The following is a 20,848-nucleotide window of genomic DNA, read 5'->3' as shown; positions in this document are numbered from 1 at the left end:
CTGAAGTTAAAGGCAAGATCAGATATACAGTTGCTTTCCCAGAAGCAGTGTGACTGGTAAAAAAAAAACATTACAATATACCACAGCTTCCTATGTCACGGTTTTGACATTTCTCGGCCTCTGCCACCACCTCAGCCAAAATGCTGAGGACATAAACATTGACATTTCATGTCTAAACAGAGGCTGTCACCCACTGCAATTTTACACAACACCTAAGGCATCTCATACTGGTAGGAACCTGCTGGTTACACCAGCCCACAGGGGATTATTGTGTCCGTCCGTCGTGTAGGGGGGGGCTGGGTGAGGAGGGAGGGGCTGGGTAGGGAGGGGCTGGGAGGGGAGGGAGGGGCTGGGTGGGGAGGGAGGGGCTGGGTAGGGTGGGGCTGGGTGGGGGGTGGGAGGGGTGGGCTGGGTGTTGAGTGGCTGGTCACCCCGTGGTGCCCTTATAAAACTCAACGTTTAACCTACTCACGCCAGCTTGTGCCCGCCCTCAGTCGGGCATATTTGCGGAATACACCACGCTGCCGTTGACCCTGGCCATTGACCGAGCAACCCAACGTTCCTACCAGCTCCCTCCGCAGGAATGTGTTTATTGCGCACTACATTTTTGTCTTATTCTCCAGTGAATGCCAAATTTGTTATCAGTGTCATGCAACAAAGTATCCATTGTAAACCAATTGTAACCGTTTATGTTAAACAATGGCCCATGGAAGCAGATACTATCTCTTAAATCCCTTCAAGTGATCTCTGGTCCGAACGGAGGACACTTGGGTGCAGCAGATTACCATTAACACTATCATTGAAATTAATGTGCATCGCATGACAAACCAACATTTTCATATTAAATCTTAGCATCAATATTAACAAACCCGGTCTCCGACACATGATCGTAACTCATACCATCAAACAATATCATGATTTTAAGCACATAATGAGGTTATTATGCTAAGATTCCAACGTTCAAGCCTGACCACATGAACAATGACACCATTGAAGTCAGATTGAAAGAGGGATATAGGTCCCTAGTGACTTGCAGGGGGGAGGAGGGGCCCAAATAATACTGGTAGGAACCTCCTGGTTACACCAGCCCACAGGGGATTATTGTGTCCGTCGTGCAGGGAGGAGCTGGGTGGGGAGGGAGGGGCTGGGTGGGGAGGGGCTGGGTGGGGAGGGTGGGGAGGGGCTGGGTGGGGAGGGGCTGGGTGGGGTGGGGCTGGGTGGGGAGGGGCTGGTCACCCCGTGGTGCCCTTATAAAACTCAACGTTTAACCTACTCACGCCGGCTTGTGCCCGCCCTCACAGTCGGACATATTTGCGGAAAACACCACGCCGCCGTTGACCCTGGCCATTGACCGAGCAACCCAACGTTCCTACCAGCTCCCTCCGCAGGAATGTGTTTTGCAGAAGGAAAACAAGGTGGTGTAACCTACGTGATAGACAAGAGACAGCGTTGAGGCCTGCATTATTTAAAAGCGTTTCTGGGGGTCGTGAGGACATGTGAATGGACGTTGCTATTGTTGTCCGCAAAATATTCATGGTATAAGTTGTCATCTGGTAACATACACAACACTACATTTCTGCCTAGTACTTAATTAAACAACGATGTACCCCGTCATGTGAACATGAGTTGAGTCTTGATACAACATGGTGTATTTTTCCATTGCCAATGCAATTGAAGAAAATTATGCAAAGACATACCTCAAGTTGGAAGAAAAAAAACGAGAACATTCGTGGAATAAGCTCTGCAAACATGCACACGTTACGAATTAGCCCCCCCCCCCCCATCGGTGCGGAGTTGGGATTCAGCTCCATCTGAGATGCACGAACACAACCAAGGCCGTGCCCGTGGCAGTTGCAAGGGTCTCCAGCAGCTGCACGCTAATCCGCCCACACGGCCCCCACGGAGCCCATCGCCTCCTCATCATGTGCGCGTGACTCACTGCAGCTCAATGCTCGGTCGCAACGAAGTTGCTTCTCCCAGAAAAAGCAGATACAAGCAAAAGAACGCATCGAAAACTGTGCAGAAGGAATTGCGTGCAGTTGATGATGAACAAATGGCACCGCTCGCTCCTCCGACGATATTTCCGATGCAAAAAATGTAATTAAAGCCCTGTCACAAACATTTTTCAACAATCATAGAGAGAAAACAAGAAAGGTAATAACCGCATTATGTAAAATATGTACACAAAAATAAACAGTTCGCTTTTTCAGTACACAAAGACAGAAACATAGTACACAATAAAAACCCTTTTTCAGTCGTATGCATTGGTTAATGGCTATGCCAAAAAGTCCCTGCAAACAGCACAAAGTGCTCCCACATGCAGAAATGGCTTGACTTTGCTGCAGCTGCATCGCATTATGCGAGGGTCTGGGCTAACATTACAACAACACGTGCTTCCCTCGCACTCTCCCTTTCCCCAATGGCCCACCGACCCACTGCCCAACTCCCCTCAGCCAACTATCCATCTCGCTTGCTCACTCCCTTCTACTCTCTCTCTCCTCAAACACCTAATCCTGCTCAAATGCATGCCAGCTCTCTCACAACGATGTGCAGCCTCACCTGGTTCCTCTCTCGTGTGCTCTCACCTCCTCCACATGCCCATGCCCACGCGCCTCTTACTCTCAGAATTCCTCTGCTATTTGATTTTCTATATACTTTCCCTTTTCACCCATTCTCGTCTCCCACTCTCTTCTCTCATTTGTAACTTTTTGACCCTAGTGCCCCTACTGGACACCTGTGAAAAAAGGGCTTCATAGCTCATCGGATTCCTCTAGTCTAAATAGTAAATTCTACCTGCTCTCTCCTCCATCTGCTCTCCCTTTCGACGGCGGACTCTCTTTTCGCTCACATTGTATTAATACTGTACTATATTACTGGCCTGCCTATCCCTCTCATTAATTTACCAAAATCTTCCAACTTCTCCAATTCTTTTAACTTTTCGACATCTCTTACCACATTCACCTGCTCCCTTTTCCACGAGTTTCCTCTGCATCCAACACCCACTCACACTGCCCATCTAAATGAAACCACTCAAGCATTTGTCTCTGTGGAAATTACCCCTTCTACGAGACTTATGAAAACCAGTTTCTCTATCTCTTTCAGATCAATAGCATACAATTTGGATTTATTCAGCTGCATATCCAGATGTTCTACAGAAGCTAGGACATGCACAACACAGGATACCACCAAACAGGAAGCTATGTACAACGAATATACATTTTAACTAGGATGATCAGTCAAAGGCTTCAGAAAAATAATCTGAAGGCCGAATTTAAAAAGGGGGAGGGAATGAGCAGCATGGGTGGCCGAGGAAGGGGATGGCAGACCATAGCATAGGAGTTTGACAGCCCTTGTTACGACACGTAAGAGGAAAAGTATGAGAGCTAGGAGTAGGAGCAGGACCAGGAGGTCAAGAGGCCACCATGGCTAATGTAGTTGATGCTGCCAACTTTACAATCACTTCCTTCCATCTGCCAGATCGTGGAACTTTTACAGAGATGATACTGGATCTCAAAAGTCTGCTTTTAACACCACACTCCACCTTATGCTTTTGCATATGTCTCCACCTCTGGGTGCCCAATGATATGCCTGTTACTATAATCTGTCCTCTTTCATTATACACAACAGGCATTGGATCTATTTTCTCCCCGAATATATCCAAAATGCCTTGTCCCAAGTTATACAACAAACTTCCACATTGCGTTTTGATCTTGTCATGCAATTACTATGAACTTAAGAACACTCAAAGTTGGAATAACATCAAAACCAAAAGTACAGATTCTTTTCTAGCTGCTTCTTATGTTTAGATCTAAAACGCATGTGGGGACATTTATGTGACAATTACCTCAAATGCTCGTCTCTGTACTTCTAAAGTGGTTTTAATAGTCCATGAATTAACTAACATATATCTATTGACTATCTTCTGAGAGCTCCCTGCATTACACACATCACTACCTAAACATATTATGGCCTCTACTACTTCCAAATTTTCACTGTCGGTGATAAAGGTAGCAATTAATGTGAATTGATTCCATGTCCAAATGTGATGGCATTTCAAGATCCTCTACAATTGGTGGAACATTTTAAAGAGATAATTCTACATGTGATATTGTATTTATTTGTAAGTGACTGGGGTAGGCAATGAAATCGTTGCAGCACGTTACATCTATGACCTTTCTGCTTTATAATATACACATTTTCTACATACAAAGTGAAAACTCAGATTTTAGAATTGGTGGCTAAACTAGGATGGTGTGCATATTACGTGAATCATGTATTCTCATTTGTGATAACTGTCAGAAATGTACCGTGGAGATATGTTTACATTGACATATATTGTTACAGCAAGGCACACACGTGTACATTACACTCGCGTTCATGCATGTGTCACCTGGTAATAACAGTGAAACCTCATCTATTCACACAGCAGGTGTTCACAAGGCATCAACATGACATACTCAATCACTTCCGTCTTCTGCATCCTGCAGCTTTGACGAAGTCAACACTGCACCTCAAAAGTCCACTTTGACACTATCCCACCATCTGGCTTTGGGTATTCCCTTTGCTCGCTGACCTCAAGGTGCCCATGACATTCCTAACATCCCCCGCACGTGTACATATTCAAAGGCCAGACGATTCTCTGTGAAAGTCCTTCTCTCTGACCCATAAGGTAACACAGACATTACTCCTTCCCGAAAGCACCCGTCTTTAAACAATACAGCTGACCTCTCAACTCTCACTACTACGACTTACAATAAACGTTAAGTTACTGAAATTGTTTTGAAATGATTTCTTTGTGTGGATTAATTATACACTCTTCAAGAGTATAAATTGCAGACTGCATAAAATGCTCCGCGTTAGTCTTGTCATTAAATTCGCTACTGTCAGAATTGTCACTACAGTGCGCATTCGTGCTTGCCTCTATCAGTTAACATATGTGATGTGGTGTATGCAAGCATGCACGTAAAGGAGTTACATAATTATTACACAACTATGTCAAAAATAAAACATGGCCCTTTGTCAAACCACTATTGGAGGAAGGACTCCCTGTGCAATGTCACGCATGGGCTTTGTTATCTATACTCCTAAAACAGAAGAGTCTGCATTCTGTCTACAAAAAGGTATTCGAATATACATAGAAATGAATGTTTCCATCGCAAATGGACATACTCCAACATACTAAGAAGGGATTGGAATTTAACGTATTCTTCATAATTTTACGATCAAAACTTGTCAGCCGGGTGGACGATAGGGACAAAACAATCAAGGATCATTTTACACTTATGAGACCTCCTTTACCAGTGGCAAAATATAGTAATAGGTTTTAACCCTTTCAACTGGTACAAAAACCGACACCTTTATACAAGGGATCATGTTTGAAATAACCACAACACAAGCAGTCAAAATGACGCCAAAAGGCATCATCTGGTCCAACACCAATAGCTGTCTCGGGTCTGGACCAATCAACTTCAAGGACAGTGCATATCATTATCATCATCAGAGTTGTTTCTTTTTGTTTGCATTTTTGACTGCTTGTGTTGTGGTTATTGTAAACATGATCCCTTGTATAAAGGTGTCAATTTTTGTACCAGTTGAAAGGGTAAAAACCTATTCCTAAGAATCATCTTGTCTACAATGTCATCATTGCATTGAAACTGCCTTGCTGTGAGGTTAGTCTTCATTATCACCAATTTTGCCTCGCTATGGGGATTGTTATGAATGCCTATGCAGCGTTTTGCTTCCTTAATCACAAGGACCGTTCACAAAATTGTTTCATTTCCAGGGCCAAATAGAAATCTCACCCGAGATGTACCAGACTGTTCCAGGAATAACATGGCACAGCAGTTTAGTTTCACACATTTAACGTAACTGGTATTGGCCAAACATCCCAATGCTGAAAAATAACCTGAATACTACTCAATTGGGGATTACACAAAGCAACATCGCCCACTACTGCAAACATTTGACAGTTCCCTGCTGGAAAAGTGTCTTGAGACTCAGTGTGGCATTCTTGGATGAATCATTCTGATAATAAAAAGATATGTTCAGCTCCCTGGGCTCAGTTTCTCTGTCTCCAATTTCTTCTCCACCCTTCCCTTCAGACCAGAGAAAATCAATAATCTTTTTCGTTCCATAAAAAAATCAGCATATGCTTGTATTGGCTGATGCTATCCCACCTGCTCACGCAACTTCAGCATAACCACGGTGCCCTCAGCGCGTCAGAACGGGCGTTACAAAGCAAATGACAGCGCTATTTATTACGATTGTAAGTATGTAATTATGTTAATAATATTAATAGTAGTAATTATTATTAATATTGCACTGGTTGGTCTCGCGCTCTGGAAGAAGGTAGCACAGCGCCCGCTCCGGCGCCATGACGCCATGATGAGGCGCCTTTCATTGGTCATAGAATGCGAAGCAACAGCGGCTGTGATTGGACGAGACGTTTGCCCTCTTCGCTGGGCACGACCATTTGTGATTTCCAAAAAAAAGGGGGGAGGGGGTAAAATGCAGAAGTATTCTAAATAAACTGTAGAAGCATTTTTTACTTAAAACGTTCGTGACTGCAGGAATTCATATTCTTTGGTTCTTTCGGTAAAGTCACGTAGATAGAAAAACCAATAATAAAGTGATGCAATGCTGCCCCGCCCATGCTGTTGGTGCTGCTGATATACTTGGGCTACGCCCATCTCCAAACCTTTATAAACAGTTTGCCTTTAGATGCTAACCCCTTTTCCTGATGACGACTGCTTGTGTTGCGATCGAAACGTCGTGATATTTCTATTAAATTTACTTTTATTATATATTTTTCTATCTACGTGACTTTACCGAAAGAACAAAAGAATATGTAGAATTATTAATGATCAAAAATTTGTAAAAAAAACACGAAGAGGTTCACGATCGGCGGGACCTGTAGCCGTTTTTTTTTCATTAAATCTGGAATTGTCAACTGAGACGAGTCTGTGTAAAAGATTTCAGCTCGTTAGGCTTCGTAGATCCGAAGATATTTAGCGTCAAAGCTTTTAAATAATATATGCAGACAACACAAGTTCAATAAAAGTGTGTAAAAAACACGGTTCTAAAGTTGACCCAAACGAGAGGCATTATCGGCCGCTTGGCTCTGTTCTCTATTGACCCCATTTTTGTTTCCAAGAGCGACCCGGATTCATGTGTGTAGCTTCTTTAGCAAACAGCGCCACGTGGCCCACTAAAAGTGATCTCCGTGGCACCATTGGAGCTGCGTTGGACTGGCAAGGCTGAGCCAATTTCCCAGTTTAACATGTAAGAGTTAGGCTGGCTCAATTTTCAGTGGTTGTGGGAACTCAGCAACTTTCAGGACGTAAACAGAAATTATGCCTGCTGCAATATATACCTGCTGGTTACAAGTACGCATTTGTCTCCCATTTCCAAGTCATCACACATTGGGTCAGGAAGAGGTTAATTGGGCAGTATCAACCATGTTTGCACATTTGAATAGGCCAGTGATGATTTTTTTAGCAAATATGAACATTTAAAATGTGCATTTTGTTGTTGTTGACAAAACCATTGTTAATATGGCTCTTTGTTCGAAGCAAATAATTTTTAACGTATACTCAGTTTTATTATGTTCAGCTAGAGTAATGCCCCTTTATTCATTTTTTTAAAATATAAATTCATGGGAATGTCATGAATGTTATTCGTATTTGTCAGATAGCAAAAGCCCTCCTTCAAGTGGCAATGAACAGCACTGGCCTGAGAAGGTCAGAGGCCACCGCACAGTTATGTTGGACTGTGTTGCCCCCCCCAATCCAGCGTAGAACCCAAATCTGGTCCCCTCATATCTTCATCAGTTTGGTCCTTTGAAGGATGGCTTGTGTAGAAACAATTTTGAAATTTATATTGCTTTGTAAGACGCTATTTGCGAATGGTTGCGAAAGGCTAATGCATTCGTTATTGCTTTGGAATGCCATCCATGGTTCCACATTGAGGTAAGTGAAGAAAAACTATACATTTTTTAAGGTAAAATGGATTCCCCAAGGATGCATGTCTAAAGTTTCGTATAAGTTCAACAGAAAGTAATTGAGAACAACGTGGGATGCATTAACCTTGGGGTATCCCTTATAAGTGCGTTTTTACGTCTCTCATAAGTGTATTGGTGTGGCACCCCATTTCATCTGTTGTTTATTGTATTCAGAAGAATGGTTTAGGAACAAAAACTCTGGAGAAATACATTTTGTTGACATATTGCCTCTAAATCTCTGGCTAATTCATGCCTCATTTCAACAGCACGTGAAATGGGTTGAGGAACTGGATTGTTTCCAAGACAAAGCCATGCTGGTGTGTACCTATTTTTTGAAAGCAGAACCATGACCGCTTGCGTGAATCCAGAAGCGTGCACTGGGGGCACCCTTGCAGTGGAGTTACAACATGTTCACACACATCAACTGCAGAACCAGCCGTGATGTTACAAGGTCACCACGGCAACACGATGCCTACACCGTGATATCGCTCACCCTACTGAGACCACATGGTAGAATGTACTAACAAGTCTAACTTATAGCAATGTATCCTCACCCCTGGATTACACAAAACCCTGTCTAAACGAAGTTGTGTAAAGCATCCCTTCCTGACCACCAGCCGTGACCTCCCTTAGGCTCCTATCCATAGGGGGTGTGCTCTCCCAGGGTCACAGATTAGGCTGCTGGGGAGGAGGGGGAGACAAGGGTGGGCATTTGGAGAAAGGGGCGAGGGGCATGCAACCAGAGGGAACGAGCCCACGCACTTCATGGGAACACAACTCGGCCTGGCTCACCTCGGTATTGGAAGCATGCATCCCGAATATTAAGAATTTGTCATTTTTCATGTGTAGCTCAACAGGACCAACAATTCATGCTGTTCCCCAACATCTTCAACATAAGTAAACACAAAATGGCACGAGTACTTTTCTCACCATCTCACAGGAGCACATCTGTCCTGGCTATACCACGGTTCCAGCCCAAGAGTCACAATGAAAAGGCTGCGAGTTCAAATCTCAGTTGGGAATCAACTTAGCCATCACCCTCAAGGATTGAAATTCTATGTTGTGGGAAGTTGTCATCTGGAGAGACTTGGCCCCTGCTGAAGAAATCCAGAATTCCCATAACTGAATTGTGACCACAAATAAATATGAGTCACCTCATTGCTGTGACGCATATAAAACCACAGCTCTTAGACTACAGCTGACTCGGTACATTATTCAATCCCTATGCACTTAGCGTGCCCTACCCAGTAGTAAAAGTGCACTGGTGCAATGTTTTCACTGTGCTTTGCACGCACACACACAGACAGTGACTATAACAGTGTGATGTACAGTAGTGGTGGTAGTGCAGTGCCCTATACACTGTGTGCAGTGTTCATATATTCACACTTCTACAGTATTCCTATTCCTACAAACCATTTCGCGCCTGCTATGTATTCACACACTGTGGTGGTGGTGGTAAGGAAGAACCATGCATTAGGAATGCATGGCACACACCTCTCCAAATGTGTTGTGTATATATCACAGTGCAGGAGCAAAATCACGATTACAACATTGTATTCATGAAAAGTGTAACACTTTACCGTGCCTCTGCACAGCGCTGTAATGTAAATAGGATTCAAAATAAAGCACAGAACTGGGTAGAGCAACAGTTTCTAATTATACCTTAAAATATGCAATATGATTTCAGCTACACAAGCTACTTGTAGTTGCTACACTATCCGATGTATAAGAAGAATGCATGGGTGTAGAAACATGCCATCCATGTTGAGGGTGATTCAAAATTGAACATGAAATAGCATGGGCTTAATTCATAATACATTCACATACTCGCATTGAATTATGGTGTTTTACATTTATTTGCTCTTGAGCATGTTAATTGTATTGAAATGAATGTGTTACTTGGGCGCCTTGTACATATTTATCCAAAATACAAAGATTTTACCGAGCACAGGAAACCAACATCACTTGACAATGCTGGTGATACAATGTCCATATGCTGTGCACAATTGCTTTTGTTTTACGCGAGTTATCTTCTAATAATGCCCATAATAAGTGATACATCTTCTTTTATGCCTATAACCAAATATTTCCTTCCATTCAATCCCATTAGGAAATTGCATTCAATCATAAGAATGCAATCGCAATTCTAATCTAAGAACCACGAGAATCGCCCATCTGAAGTGAACAGGCAACCGTGAGTCGTATCACCTAACTGTTATTTGAACAGTGGCACACAGCCAGACTCACTAGTTTCATGTTATACAGAAAACCAATAGCATGAAGTGGCCAGTCCATAATTAGCCAGTCTCATTTGTGCCCTGTTACGTAGACATGCTGTATTTATCCATCTGTGTTATTGCCTTATGATAAAAGATGGTTGCAATTAGTTAACCGTGTAACAATGGTGCCAAATAAACTCGAAGTTGTCAGCCAGGCCAGTGGATGCTGTTGTGTGAACTTGTGTGGAGTGGCGGTGGCTGTACCTGGCTCGGTTGGCACGCACGCCCTCACGTGACGGTGGGCTCTCGCCCTTCGCGCACCTCAGCTCCCCGCTCCTCTCCTTGCCAGGTGTCCATTCGCTGCTGCCTAATGATGGAGATCGTCGCCATGGCGATGTCGATGTGTTCCGTGTTACCATGGAGATAGCAGGAGTACCCTCTGACTCACCACCACCTGTACGAAAAATATCAGCCATTTGTAAAGCATCCATTTTGTTACAGTTATTTGGTTTAAAAATATTTTCCAATCAGAAACTTGTTCCACAATGCGGAATTCCTTTCAAATAAAACGCTCTTGAACCACATATTGGTCACAATCTTAATTCAATTTCTTCCATTTTGCAACTTAAAAAAGCAGCATGAGAGGAATGATATGCACAGGCCAAGCCCATTCCCAGAGGTTGCCTGCTATAAACATTATTCTAAATACGACGAATGTACCAAAAGTACTGATCAAAGGCTCTTCATTCTCAACATGCTGAGACCATATACGTACTTATTAAAGCATCACTAGGCCATTAAATAATAGGTATTTTTTTCTTTTTTCTCAACTATATTATAACTAGCCTCTTGCCCGTCCAAGGACGGGTGTATATTGCAGTACTGTAAATCTAAAATAGAAAAACTGTTCAGCTCATGATTATTAATGAGGGGGGTTCCCCCATGTGGAGTGACGTCACCCGCTAATGGTTATTGTGGAGGTGTGCGGCATGTGGAGTGACGTCACTCGCTCATGATTATTAATGAGGCAGAGGGATGCGGCATGTTGAGTGCGCGACCTTCTTGTGCGTTAGTGTAAATTGAATATTAATTAAGGGGGGGGGGGGGCTCTTTTGCAGTGACGTTACTTACGGATGTAGCACTGTGCTGTGTATATTTATTTTTTACCGTCACTTTCTGTAAAGAAACGTCATATTTGAAGCGACTTTGCGTAATACATTATTTAATTCAGCTCGACCTTCCTCTGCATAAGTGTAATAATCTACCCACTCATGAATATTAATGAGGGGGTGGCCCTCATGTGGAGTGACGTCACACGCGGGACACACATATTCTTGGCTAATTATATTAGTAATTGTCCTTTTGGTGGTCCCAGGTCAAGAGGTGACAGAATTTCCTTTCGGAACCGTTGTAAAAAGGTAGTGGCACTGCCATGTGTCAGAGAAGAGTTCTGTGAAATTACATCACAAACCTACTTCAGGCTGCTTCAGTAAGCCTAATTATCCACATTAGAAGCGTATTTTATAAGTGTCCTGCCAAAGAGTGTGTCACATGTCACTCGTGCCAAAATATGAAATTTGCAGAGCTGATAGAAATCAAATGACATGCTGCGTGAGCGAGCGTGAGCTCTACGCACACGTTAGCATTAAGGACTTTCATAAATACTTTGATATCGGTCTCATGTGACACATATCTCGTGATTCACTATGAAAAATCAGAATAATAACATAGCTTCAAAACAATTATTAAGATTGAGACTAGTGTTTCACGTGCTATGAATGGAAGCATGCACGTATTTATACAGGTATATATTCAAGCAAATATATATGCCCTCGTACACGTTCACTATAACTTACTCATTCTGAAATTCTGGTGTTAATGCAATAACAGTCGTATCGAGTTACGGCTCGTGGCCTATTTTAAAATGGCATCCGAAAGAGTTAACGCCTAAAGATGATGCAGAAGTAAGAGCCTCAGGGATCTTGACGGTGACTGACGTTGCCAATGATTGCCAACATGGAACCTAATATCTCTCGCAAGCCATCCGCTTGCCAAGAGCTGGCAGTGTGCACACAAGCACAGCCTTCTCTCTCAAGTGGTAAAATCTTTTTTTCCCCTGCTTTTCCGCACACATGTAGTTGCCTCACAAAAGGGTCTCCATAACAACTGCACAAATAAAGGGCTGATGGAAAAAAACTCTGCATCCATCTTTGAGCTGAATGTGTAACCCAGCCAGTAATCACAGCGGCCACCCAGCCCAGCACATTTACAATAGGAATTTTGATTATTACTACATATAAAAATATTATTATTACTTAATTGGAACAGTTATGGTATTTCCTTACAGATATTTATTATGAAACACAAGACCTGCTACATGTATTTACTACAAAACACATTACACTCATGCTCTTTCGTAGGAGATTGTGGGTAATATATACAATAAATAAAAATATTGTATTCTTATGTGCAGTGACTGACTGTTAGATATATTAATTTATTTATTTACCCATAATCCTCCACAACAGCACACACGTTTCTGTTCAACGCGAGCTTCAGTGGCACTTTTGGCACAGTCTTGGCAGCGGCACGTACGTGACTATGGCATCACGGCCATGCACACAGCACGGCTGCCATCCTAGGCTGGCCCGGGTGAACAAGCATAACAACAACAATAATCTAGATTGGGTTCTTCCTTATGGTTCTAGAGTTAAAAGGAAAATGACCATTCCGCTCAATTCTGGATATGATTTGTGTGTTAGTTTGCCTGATTAAATAGCCAGAGCCTGTGTTAGCACCTCACAATACAGCACATTCCAAGTCTAAAGTGCAGCAAGAAGATTACACATGAACTACACAACAGCATGAGACAGGGCTGACCAATCAGGGCCTAATCCCATATTTGGAAAATGTGGCTGTGGTATAACAACCACCGTTCACCATGAAGTGGAGGGGATGTCACCACGGCACTTGTGCCATGCTCGGTGCACTTTGAGGCCATGTGAAGTGTTCAAGGCCCGCTGGCAGGAGGTCACAGAACAGACCCAGGTGCCATGGGTTGACTGACTGATATGACTGGTAGATGTACCAACTGTGCTCCCCATTGCCAAATCTCTGCATTTTTGCCACTTGGTGGTCCGCTCGTTGTTATGTTAGTCGCTCCTCTGCCCTCCATTGTTTCTGGAGAGTAACTGCCAACTCCCCAGCAGTGTTCTTTAGGAAACTCCTCCACAGAGGCCAGTCATTGGCAAGTCCAATCAACTCCAGATCCTTCTGTACCACATCAGTTCATCTCTTCTCTAGCCTCTTCCACGTACGTTGAGCCCCATCTATCTGGCCAGACAGAAGCAGCATGGGCATGTGGTGGCTGGGCATGCGAGCTAAATAACCAGCACAGCCTCGCTTGTTAGAGGAGCTCACTCATGGGACTGTGTCCAGATCTTTCACGGATCTGTGAACTTCTCACACAATCCAGTCTGGCTAAACCGAGGATGAAGACAGATTTGAAAAAATACTATTCTGCTTTCAATTTGGATTTGCTAAATATGTACACGTATTCAGTATTCGTAGAAATAGCCAAGTGCATTTCCATGCACCCCGGATATTAAAGCTGGTTATTACTTCATATTTGGTAAATAAATATATTTATTGAGTAATCCCATTCTAAAACAAGATAAACACAACATGGCTCATGGATCATCCGAGGGCAACTTTAGATAATCTGCATAAAACTTGGCTTAAGCCTCGAATTTGCCTCCCCCTGGTTACGACGATAAGGAATTAATCGTACCCATGGTGTGTGGGTCATGACAAGGTGGGCAGTAACTCACTGGCGAGGGGCACTGGTCGACCGAGTGGGGGCCGGGTCCTGGCGGCACCAACACTGTCCACAGGAGGCTTCCCCAGGCTGAGTGAGCCGTCGTGCTCGCCGAGACGACGGCTCCCATGGTGATCGGTGGCGGCGGCCACGCCAGACCTCCTCGCGTCATGGCCACCAGCTTCTTCCAGCTTCTGTTGCGATAAGCCCTGAGACGTACGGCGATCGATGCTCGATTAAAACAGCGGCTTTCCGTCACGCAACTTTGCGCTATGATGGAACACTCACAGCTACGCGGGAAACCGCTGCGACAGCACGCACAGTAGAAGCGCCGCACCTCAAAACGGCATGCACAAGCAGCGGCTGTTCACTGCACCACGGTAAAAACAGTATCTGTAACTGCACACAAAATATGCACAGGTTTCTATTTATTATAATCATTGTTGCTGAGCACAGGCCCAAAGTCTCAAAATATGCCAAGAAGCCAACAACAACAGCACTATTAAAGTTGTAATAAATACGAGTTAATACATTTCTTAAATTGAGCAACCAAGAATGTGGGAAAAAGAGATGATTCGAGGGAATTCAAATAGGAAGGCTCCCACCTGCAGTTTGGCTGGGACATATAGGCAGAATCTAATCCGGCATATACTCTATAAAGTAAATCTACTCTTATCCACAGTAACTAAAATATTTAAAAAATCTGGTGATAAGTTTTATATAGCGTCATTCATGTAAATTGCATCTCAAAATTGCTAAGAAAGCACAGATAAGCTGCAAGGCTGCCAGCCGGTGAGCTGGCACCATCAATTGCTCTGCAGTTCTCTACATATTAAGATGTTTTCAGCCAATTAGTGAGTGTGTATACATGTGGGAGAAAAGCAGCCAGAGAAAACCAACAAGTGTGACGGAGCAACAATCTATCCCATACAGAAGGGGCAGATGATATTTGTCCACACTCTGCTGTCCTGCATTCTGCTGGCAAGCCATGGTGGGGCACATCGATGCCCACGGGAAGAGAGTTTCACAAAAAATGTAATTTCAAGTAAAAAAGGAAGATAGAAAAACAGCCAGTGACATGTGTTTAAATTATCATAATATGTGTATGATAAAATTTATGGTAATCAGTATTATTGATGACCATGACAATGATGATTTGAAGCTTTCGTGACTGCAGGAATCCATACTCTTTGGTTCTTTCGGTAAAGTCACGTAGGTAGAAAATGAATAGATCACGACGTTTCGATCGCAACACAAGCAACCGTCATCCGGTGAAACAAACACAACAGGAGGACTACTGACGTAGGAGAAAGCGCTGCTGCAACAAGAGTTTATATAGGATTTTGGTGGGTTCAACCCAAGGGTAAGTGGGCAGAGCTAGAGAAGGAATTTGTACGTAAATGTGAGAGATTAGCATGTCAATGTGAGACGGCCCAGCCACCGGAGGTGTGCCAATGAGAAGATGAGCATGTCAATGTTAGAGAGCAGGGCAACAGGAACAAAAAAACCCGAAGAGCAAGAGATACACAGCAGTCCTCCTGCTGTGTTTGTTGCACCTGATGACGGTGGCTTGTGTTGCGATTGAAATGTCGTGATCTGTAAATTTTCTATCTACGTGACTTCACCGAAAGAACCAAAGAGCATGACAATTATATTTATTATGATTATGAATGCAGATTAATGATAAATTATGTTGATATTACGTACAGCAAACAGGTTGAGTGATGATTGAGCACTCACTAATTGAATCCAGTCACTCGCTCACTTGTGGACAGTCGCCTCCTTATTACTATTCTTTTGCTACTACCATGGTTCCTATGAATTTCACAACTTGATTCCTCTACACATTAATATAGAATTAAAGCTTTCGTGACTGCAGAAATTACTATACTCATTGGGTTTTTTTTCGGTAAAGTCACATATGTATAAATAAAATAAAACTAAATTAAATTAAAATAAATATTTTGAAATAATTGTTTTAAAATACGTGGTCAACCAGGTTAGTGTCTAACTGTGTTGTTGGCCGACTGGTTTTGCATCACATTATCTTTCTAAGGTTTGTTGAGTTCTCGTCTCCCATCTTATTGTTGTATTTGCCTCCGTGCAGTTTACCATTCTCTATGTGCTATGTGTGTGATGTCCCCCTATGTGTTCCCTCGCTATGTGTTTTACCCTATTTCCACCTGATAATGATCGCTTGTGTTGCGTTCGAAACGTCGTGATTTATTTTAATTTAATTTAGTTCCTCTACACATGTTGATAATTTGGTCTACCACTCGGACTGTTTTGTCTTATCCATACTGTATTCAGCCACCACTATGCAAGTCACAACACTTTCTGCTTCTTCCCTCGCACTGCACTGCGTTATAATCCCCCTCCCATTGTCTCTTTTTCCAAGCTCTTATATAATAACCTTGCTCAATTCAACAAACGTGTTTACTCGTGTCGATTACAACTTTTATAGTGCCGTTGTTATTGGCTGCTTGGCATTCTTTGGGACTTTGAGCCTGCGCTCATGAATTATGATAAAAGATTATCTCACTGGTGACATGACAATGAATGGTTGTGACAATGATAGACGGTGATGATGGCTGTCCCCTCCTTCTCATCGTTTCCCCATTTTGCTTACGAACAAAATTGCTGTCCGATCTCACCTGTTGCACCTCTCTGGCTGTGATTGGCTGTGTCTGGTAACGGAGGTTGGTGCGACGGTTGCACACTTCGGGTTCCTGCCGCAAGGAGAGTTGTGGCTGCAACGGCTTGGACGGTTGGTTAAAGAGAGCCATCTTCTGCACCAAACTCAGCCGGGATGTGTCGTCCTCTCCATCTACTCCTTCCATCATGGTGGAAACATCATTTCTGCGGTCACCAAAACAGAGGGAAACGAGATTGGCTGTCAAACTGTTGCTTGAAAATACCAAGTGTGGCATAATTAGTACACAACAGCCAAGTGATCATGCTACTGAAGAACGAGTCAATGTTTCAGAGGATAATGTATTCGCATGGATTTTGTGGATGAAGAGTGAACACCTTCTAGTGGCTGCTCTTGGTGCAGGGCCTTGAGAGAGAAGGGACATGTGGGGTAAGTGGCCTTAGGTTGACTATTGCTGAGGGGTCAGACTGTAGGATTCACAAGCGCCCTCTTGTGGTCAGTATTGGGAGGGGAGGGACACTCAGTTAATTATTAAATATATTATTTTATATTCTTGGTTCTTTCGGTAAAGTCACGTAGAAGGGAAATAACAAAATAATAAAAATATAAAACAATACAATTCTCACGACGTTTCGACTGCAACACAAGCAATCATCATCAGATGATTTAAAGCTTTCGTGACTGCAGGGATTCATATTCTTGGTTCTTTCGGTAACGTTACATAGAAACGTCGTGAGAATTTTATTGTTTTATATTTTATTATTTCCTTTCTACGTGACTTTACCGAAAGAACCAAGAATCTGAATCCCTGCAGTCACGAAAGCTTTAAATAAAAATGTTATTATTTTACTTTCATTATTAAATGAGATGCACATCTGCTTCAACATGGAACGACCTCTCAGACACTTGAAAACATGCCGCCAGTCTCGACTTATTCAAATATTTATTTACAACACATTTACACAACATCTGTCACTGTTACAGGCAGAGTACGGATGGCGTGCACCGCCTAATTATTTATATATGTACTTACATGTTTGTCTGGGTGTTATCTTCTTTGTATAAATACAGCCGATGTAAGTTATAGACTTTAGATGTTTGTCTACCGTGTCATCAAATGTTTGCTATGTTAATTCAACAGATGTCATGGACACCCCTGAAAACGAGTAATGTTCGACGTGAAATATTAATTAAAATAACTTTAAATTTACGATAAATTTTAGTTCAAACCGAGGCCGAGCTGCCGTGGGTATACAATCTGCTCATGTTGACAGAGGGGGCTCTTAAGATAAGAGCAGCTGTTGTGAAAGCAGGCAACTGATAGACATGTTGACAAAAGGTTCTGATGAAGGAAACTGCTGAAGTTGATGCGAGCTGTTGGTGTTTGATCAATCTGCTACGAATGGAAGCTGTTGCTCATGAAGCCATCTGATGTCATGAAATATATGTTTTGCAAATGCCTCAACGTGTTGAAGAAAAAAAACAAGACAACAGACAGTGCGCGGGAGTCAGAAGTTATCCAACGAACCAATTAAAAGGCTTGTGACACTTTTATTCGTCAAGTGATATGGAAAAGCCATACAAACCGCATTTGGGGACTTCATCATTTAACATTATTGGAACTGTAATAAAACCTAAAAAGATTGCCAAAAGGCAGAGGTGGGACAAAGTCATTGTTATGCAAGTCCAAGTCGAGTCGCAAGTCATCAAATTCATGACTCGAGTCTGACTCGAGTCCAAGTCACATGACTCGAGTCCACATCTCATAGGTGGGACAAAGTCATTGTTATGCAAGTCCAAGTCGAGTCGCAAGTCATCAAATTCATGACTCGAGTCTGACTCGAGTCCAAGTCACATGACTCGAGTCCACACCTCTGCCAAAAGGTGAATAAGGAACACAGCACAGCTGTGATTAAAACTCAAGTCACAGACAACAGGTTTGCACAACGATTGACGATGTCTGTTAGAAGAACACAAACTGTTATTTAGAAGGCTTTCAATCAACTTTCCTGCAATTACCACATTTTAGGTGCCACTATTTCACATAGTAAGAATAAAGAGATAGATATTTTAAGATAACTGGCTCAATGTGCAATGCAGGATAAGAAATGTTATTGATTCCGCTACTCAAATGTTTTAAATCTGATCCTTTTTGCTTTATCTTCGTGAGAACATGACAGGCCACTATAAATCCAAAGTCTATGTTAAAAATAACTTGGCTAAAAAATTACAGTGGGATCAGCTGTACATGTTAAAACAAATTGACAGCCAAGAGAAAAGCACTCAACACGAGATAGGGGACAATTCAAATTAAGCAGTGAATGTGGGAGGGAGGATCGCTGTTACCCAGGGTTGTTGGATTTGACATAAAAAAAGGAGACAATTAAGTAGTGTTGGATAAAAAAAAAACTTGCGATAATTAACATTAACATGATCGCTAAGAAAGTTTAGTGAAGAGGTATTAGCACAATTGCTGCTGTTATGAGTGGTGGTTATTTCGTTTCGCCGGTTAATGAAAGGTAAAACAATTATCTATGGAAATCCTGATTTGAAGCTTTCATGACTGCAGGAATCGATACTCTTTGGTTATTTCGGTAAAGTCACGTAGGTATAAAATAAAATATTCAATACAGTACACAAAATCCGTGATATATAAACGTAGACATAACTTCAACCGAGAAGATGGATACAAATTCAGCAATCATTGGAAGGATGTTATTAACCAGGTAAGACCCTAACTGCTTTCTATCATATCTGCCAGGTCTGGGTACTAGCCTATTGGTCCGGGTACTAGTCTATTTTTCCGAGTTAACTTGCCCCCCCCCGCATCCCCAGCTCTCTCGGCCTCCCAGTTCCAGCCCCTGCCCAATTCCCCCCGTCTAGCTTCACTTCCCTCTCCTAGCGTCCACACAGTGCTCCCCTCCCCCTACCCCCCTCTCTCTCCCCCCTTGCCCCTCCCACCTTTCTTACCTATATAACCTCTTACCATGGCATCTCTCTCCCACTTCAGCAAAAAAAATCTTGCTGTGATTTTCCCACCTGATGACGATTGCTTGTGTTGCAATCGAAACGTCGTGATTTATTTTCTTTTATACCTACGTGACTTTACCGAAAAAACCAAAGAGTATCTATGGAAAGTTACCCAAAATAAATATCATATTTGTTAATGTGCTTGTGCACCACTAACAACACAGCATCACCAAAATAATTTGTATAATTTATGGAATTTAGGTCAGTGTTTTGGTGGCAAGTTTCATGTTCAACTATATCCTTTGCATGACCATGTACAGTGATACCTCGGTTCACGAACTTAATTCGTGAACTGACTCTGGTCGCGAACCGAATTGGTCGTGAACCGAGGCACATTTTCCCATAGGGTTCAATGGAAATCTGGTTAATCCGTTCTGACCTTTTTTTTGGTTTTTGAAGCACAAAAATATTAAACAAATTACAATACACATTAGTACTGTACAGTATAGTAATGTATAAAGAGAGAACACTAACCTTGCTTGAGATGACTTCAGTAAGCACTCAAACGGGTGAACTGTACAATACAGTAAGTACAGTATTGTACAGTACAGTAGTACAGTACAGTACTGTATGTGCTAAAAAGCACACCAAAAAGCAAAAAGTCACTGAAAGTGTCTTCACAGTACTCACAGTACTTATTTCTGTGTCTCTTCTTCTCTCCACGATCTTCCTACAGGAAGTCACGACCATGTGACAGCCTGGAAATAGCATTAAAATGGCCGCGGCTCCTGTTCGTGAACCGAAGCGGAGTTCGTGAACCAGAGCATATTTTTATGAACTTTTCTGTTCGTGAACCGAGTTGTTCGTGAACAGAAGCGTTCGTGAACCGAGGTATCACTGTATTCGCATTTAAAAAGGCCAAATGTTTAACCTCTTATATTTTTCTCAGAGAAACAAAACCCCAAATGTTGAGAGAAGGTCGCATAACTTCAGCCCAGCAGATGAATCCATTTCCAGTCGTGATTTTCCCTGACCTAATTTTAGCATCGGTGTGTGCTGCCAAGGGCAGGCAATAGCACAAGTGTGGAAGGGAAGGTGGATGAGAAGACGTCAGAGTGTGTAATTTGTGCTCTTGAGGAATACGCAATGCACATATGCAGATTTAATGTCCCCATTTTGTTAAAAGTAGA

The 20,848-nt window shown here is 42.6% G+C and overlaps 1 protein-coding gene across 1 annotated transcript in view; it reads right to left on the bottom strand.

Moving 5' to 3' along the window:
• The window catches only part of LOC144936435 (supervillin-like), a 155,211-nt gene that overhangs the window by 59,038 nt on the left and 75,325 nt on the right, over positions 1-20,848 (bottom strand). The window contains exons 12-14 of the mRNA XM_078863489.1: positions 16,690-16,894; positions 14,049-14,244; positions 10,483-10,672 (exon numbers count right to left, since the gene is read on the bottom strand). Coding sequence (XP_078719615.1) covers positions 10,483-10,672; positions 14,049-14,244; positions 16,690-16,894 — 591 coding nt within the window. The remainder of the gene's footprint in view (positions 1-10,482; positions 10,673-14,048; positions 14,245-16,689; positions 16,895-20,848) is intronic.

The sequence above is a fragment of the Lampetra fluviatilis genome, chromosome 1 (genome assembly GCF_964198595.1).
Source record: "Lampetra fluviatilis chromosome 1, kcLamFluv1.1, whole genome shotgun sequence".
In the NCBI taxonomy this organism is placed as follows: Eukaryota; Metazoa; Chordata; class Hyperoartia; order Petromyzontiformes; family Petromyzontidae; genus Lampetra; species Lampetra fluviatilis.
The sequence above is the reverse complement of the archived record's forward strand: the minus strand, read 5'-3'. Positions and strand labels throughout refer to the sequence as shown.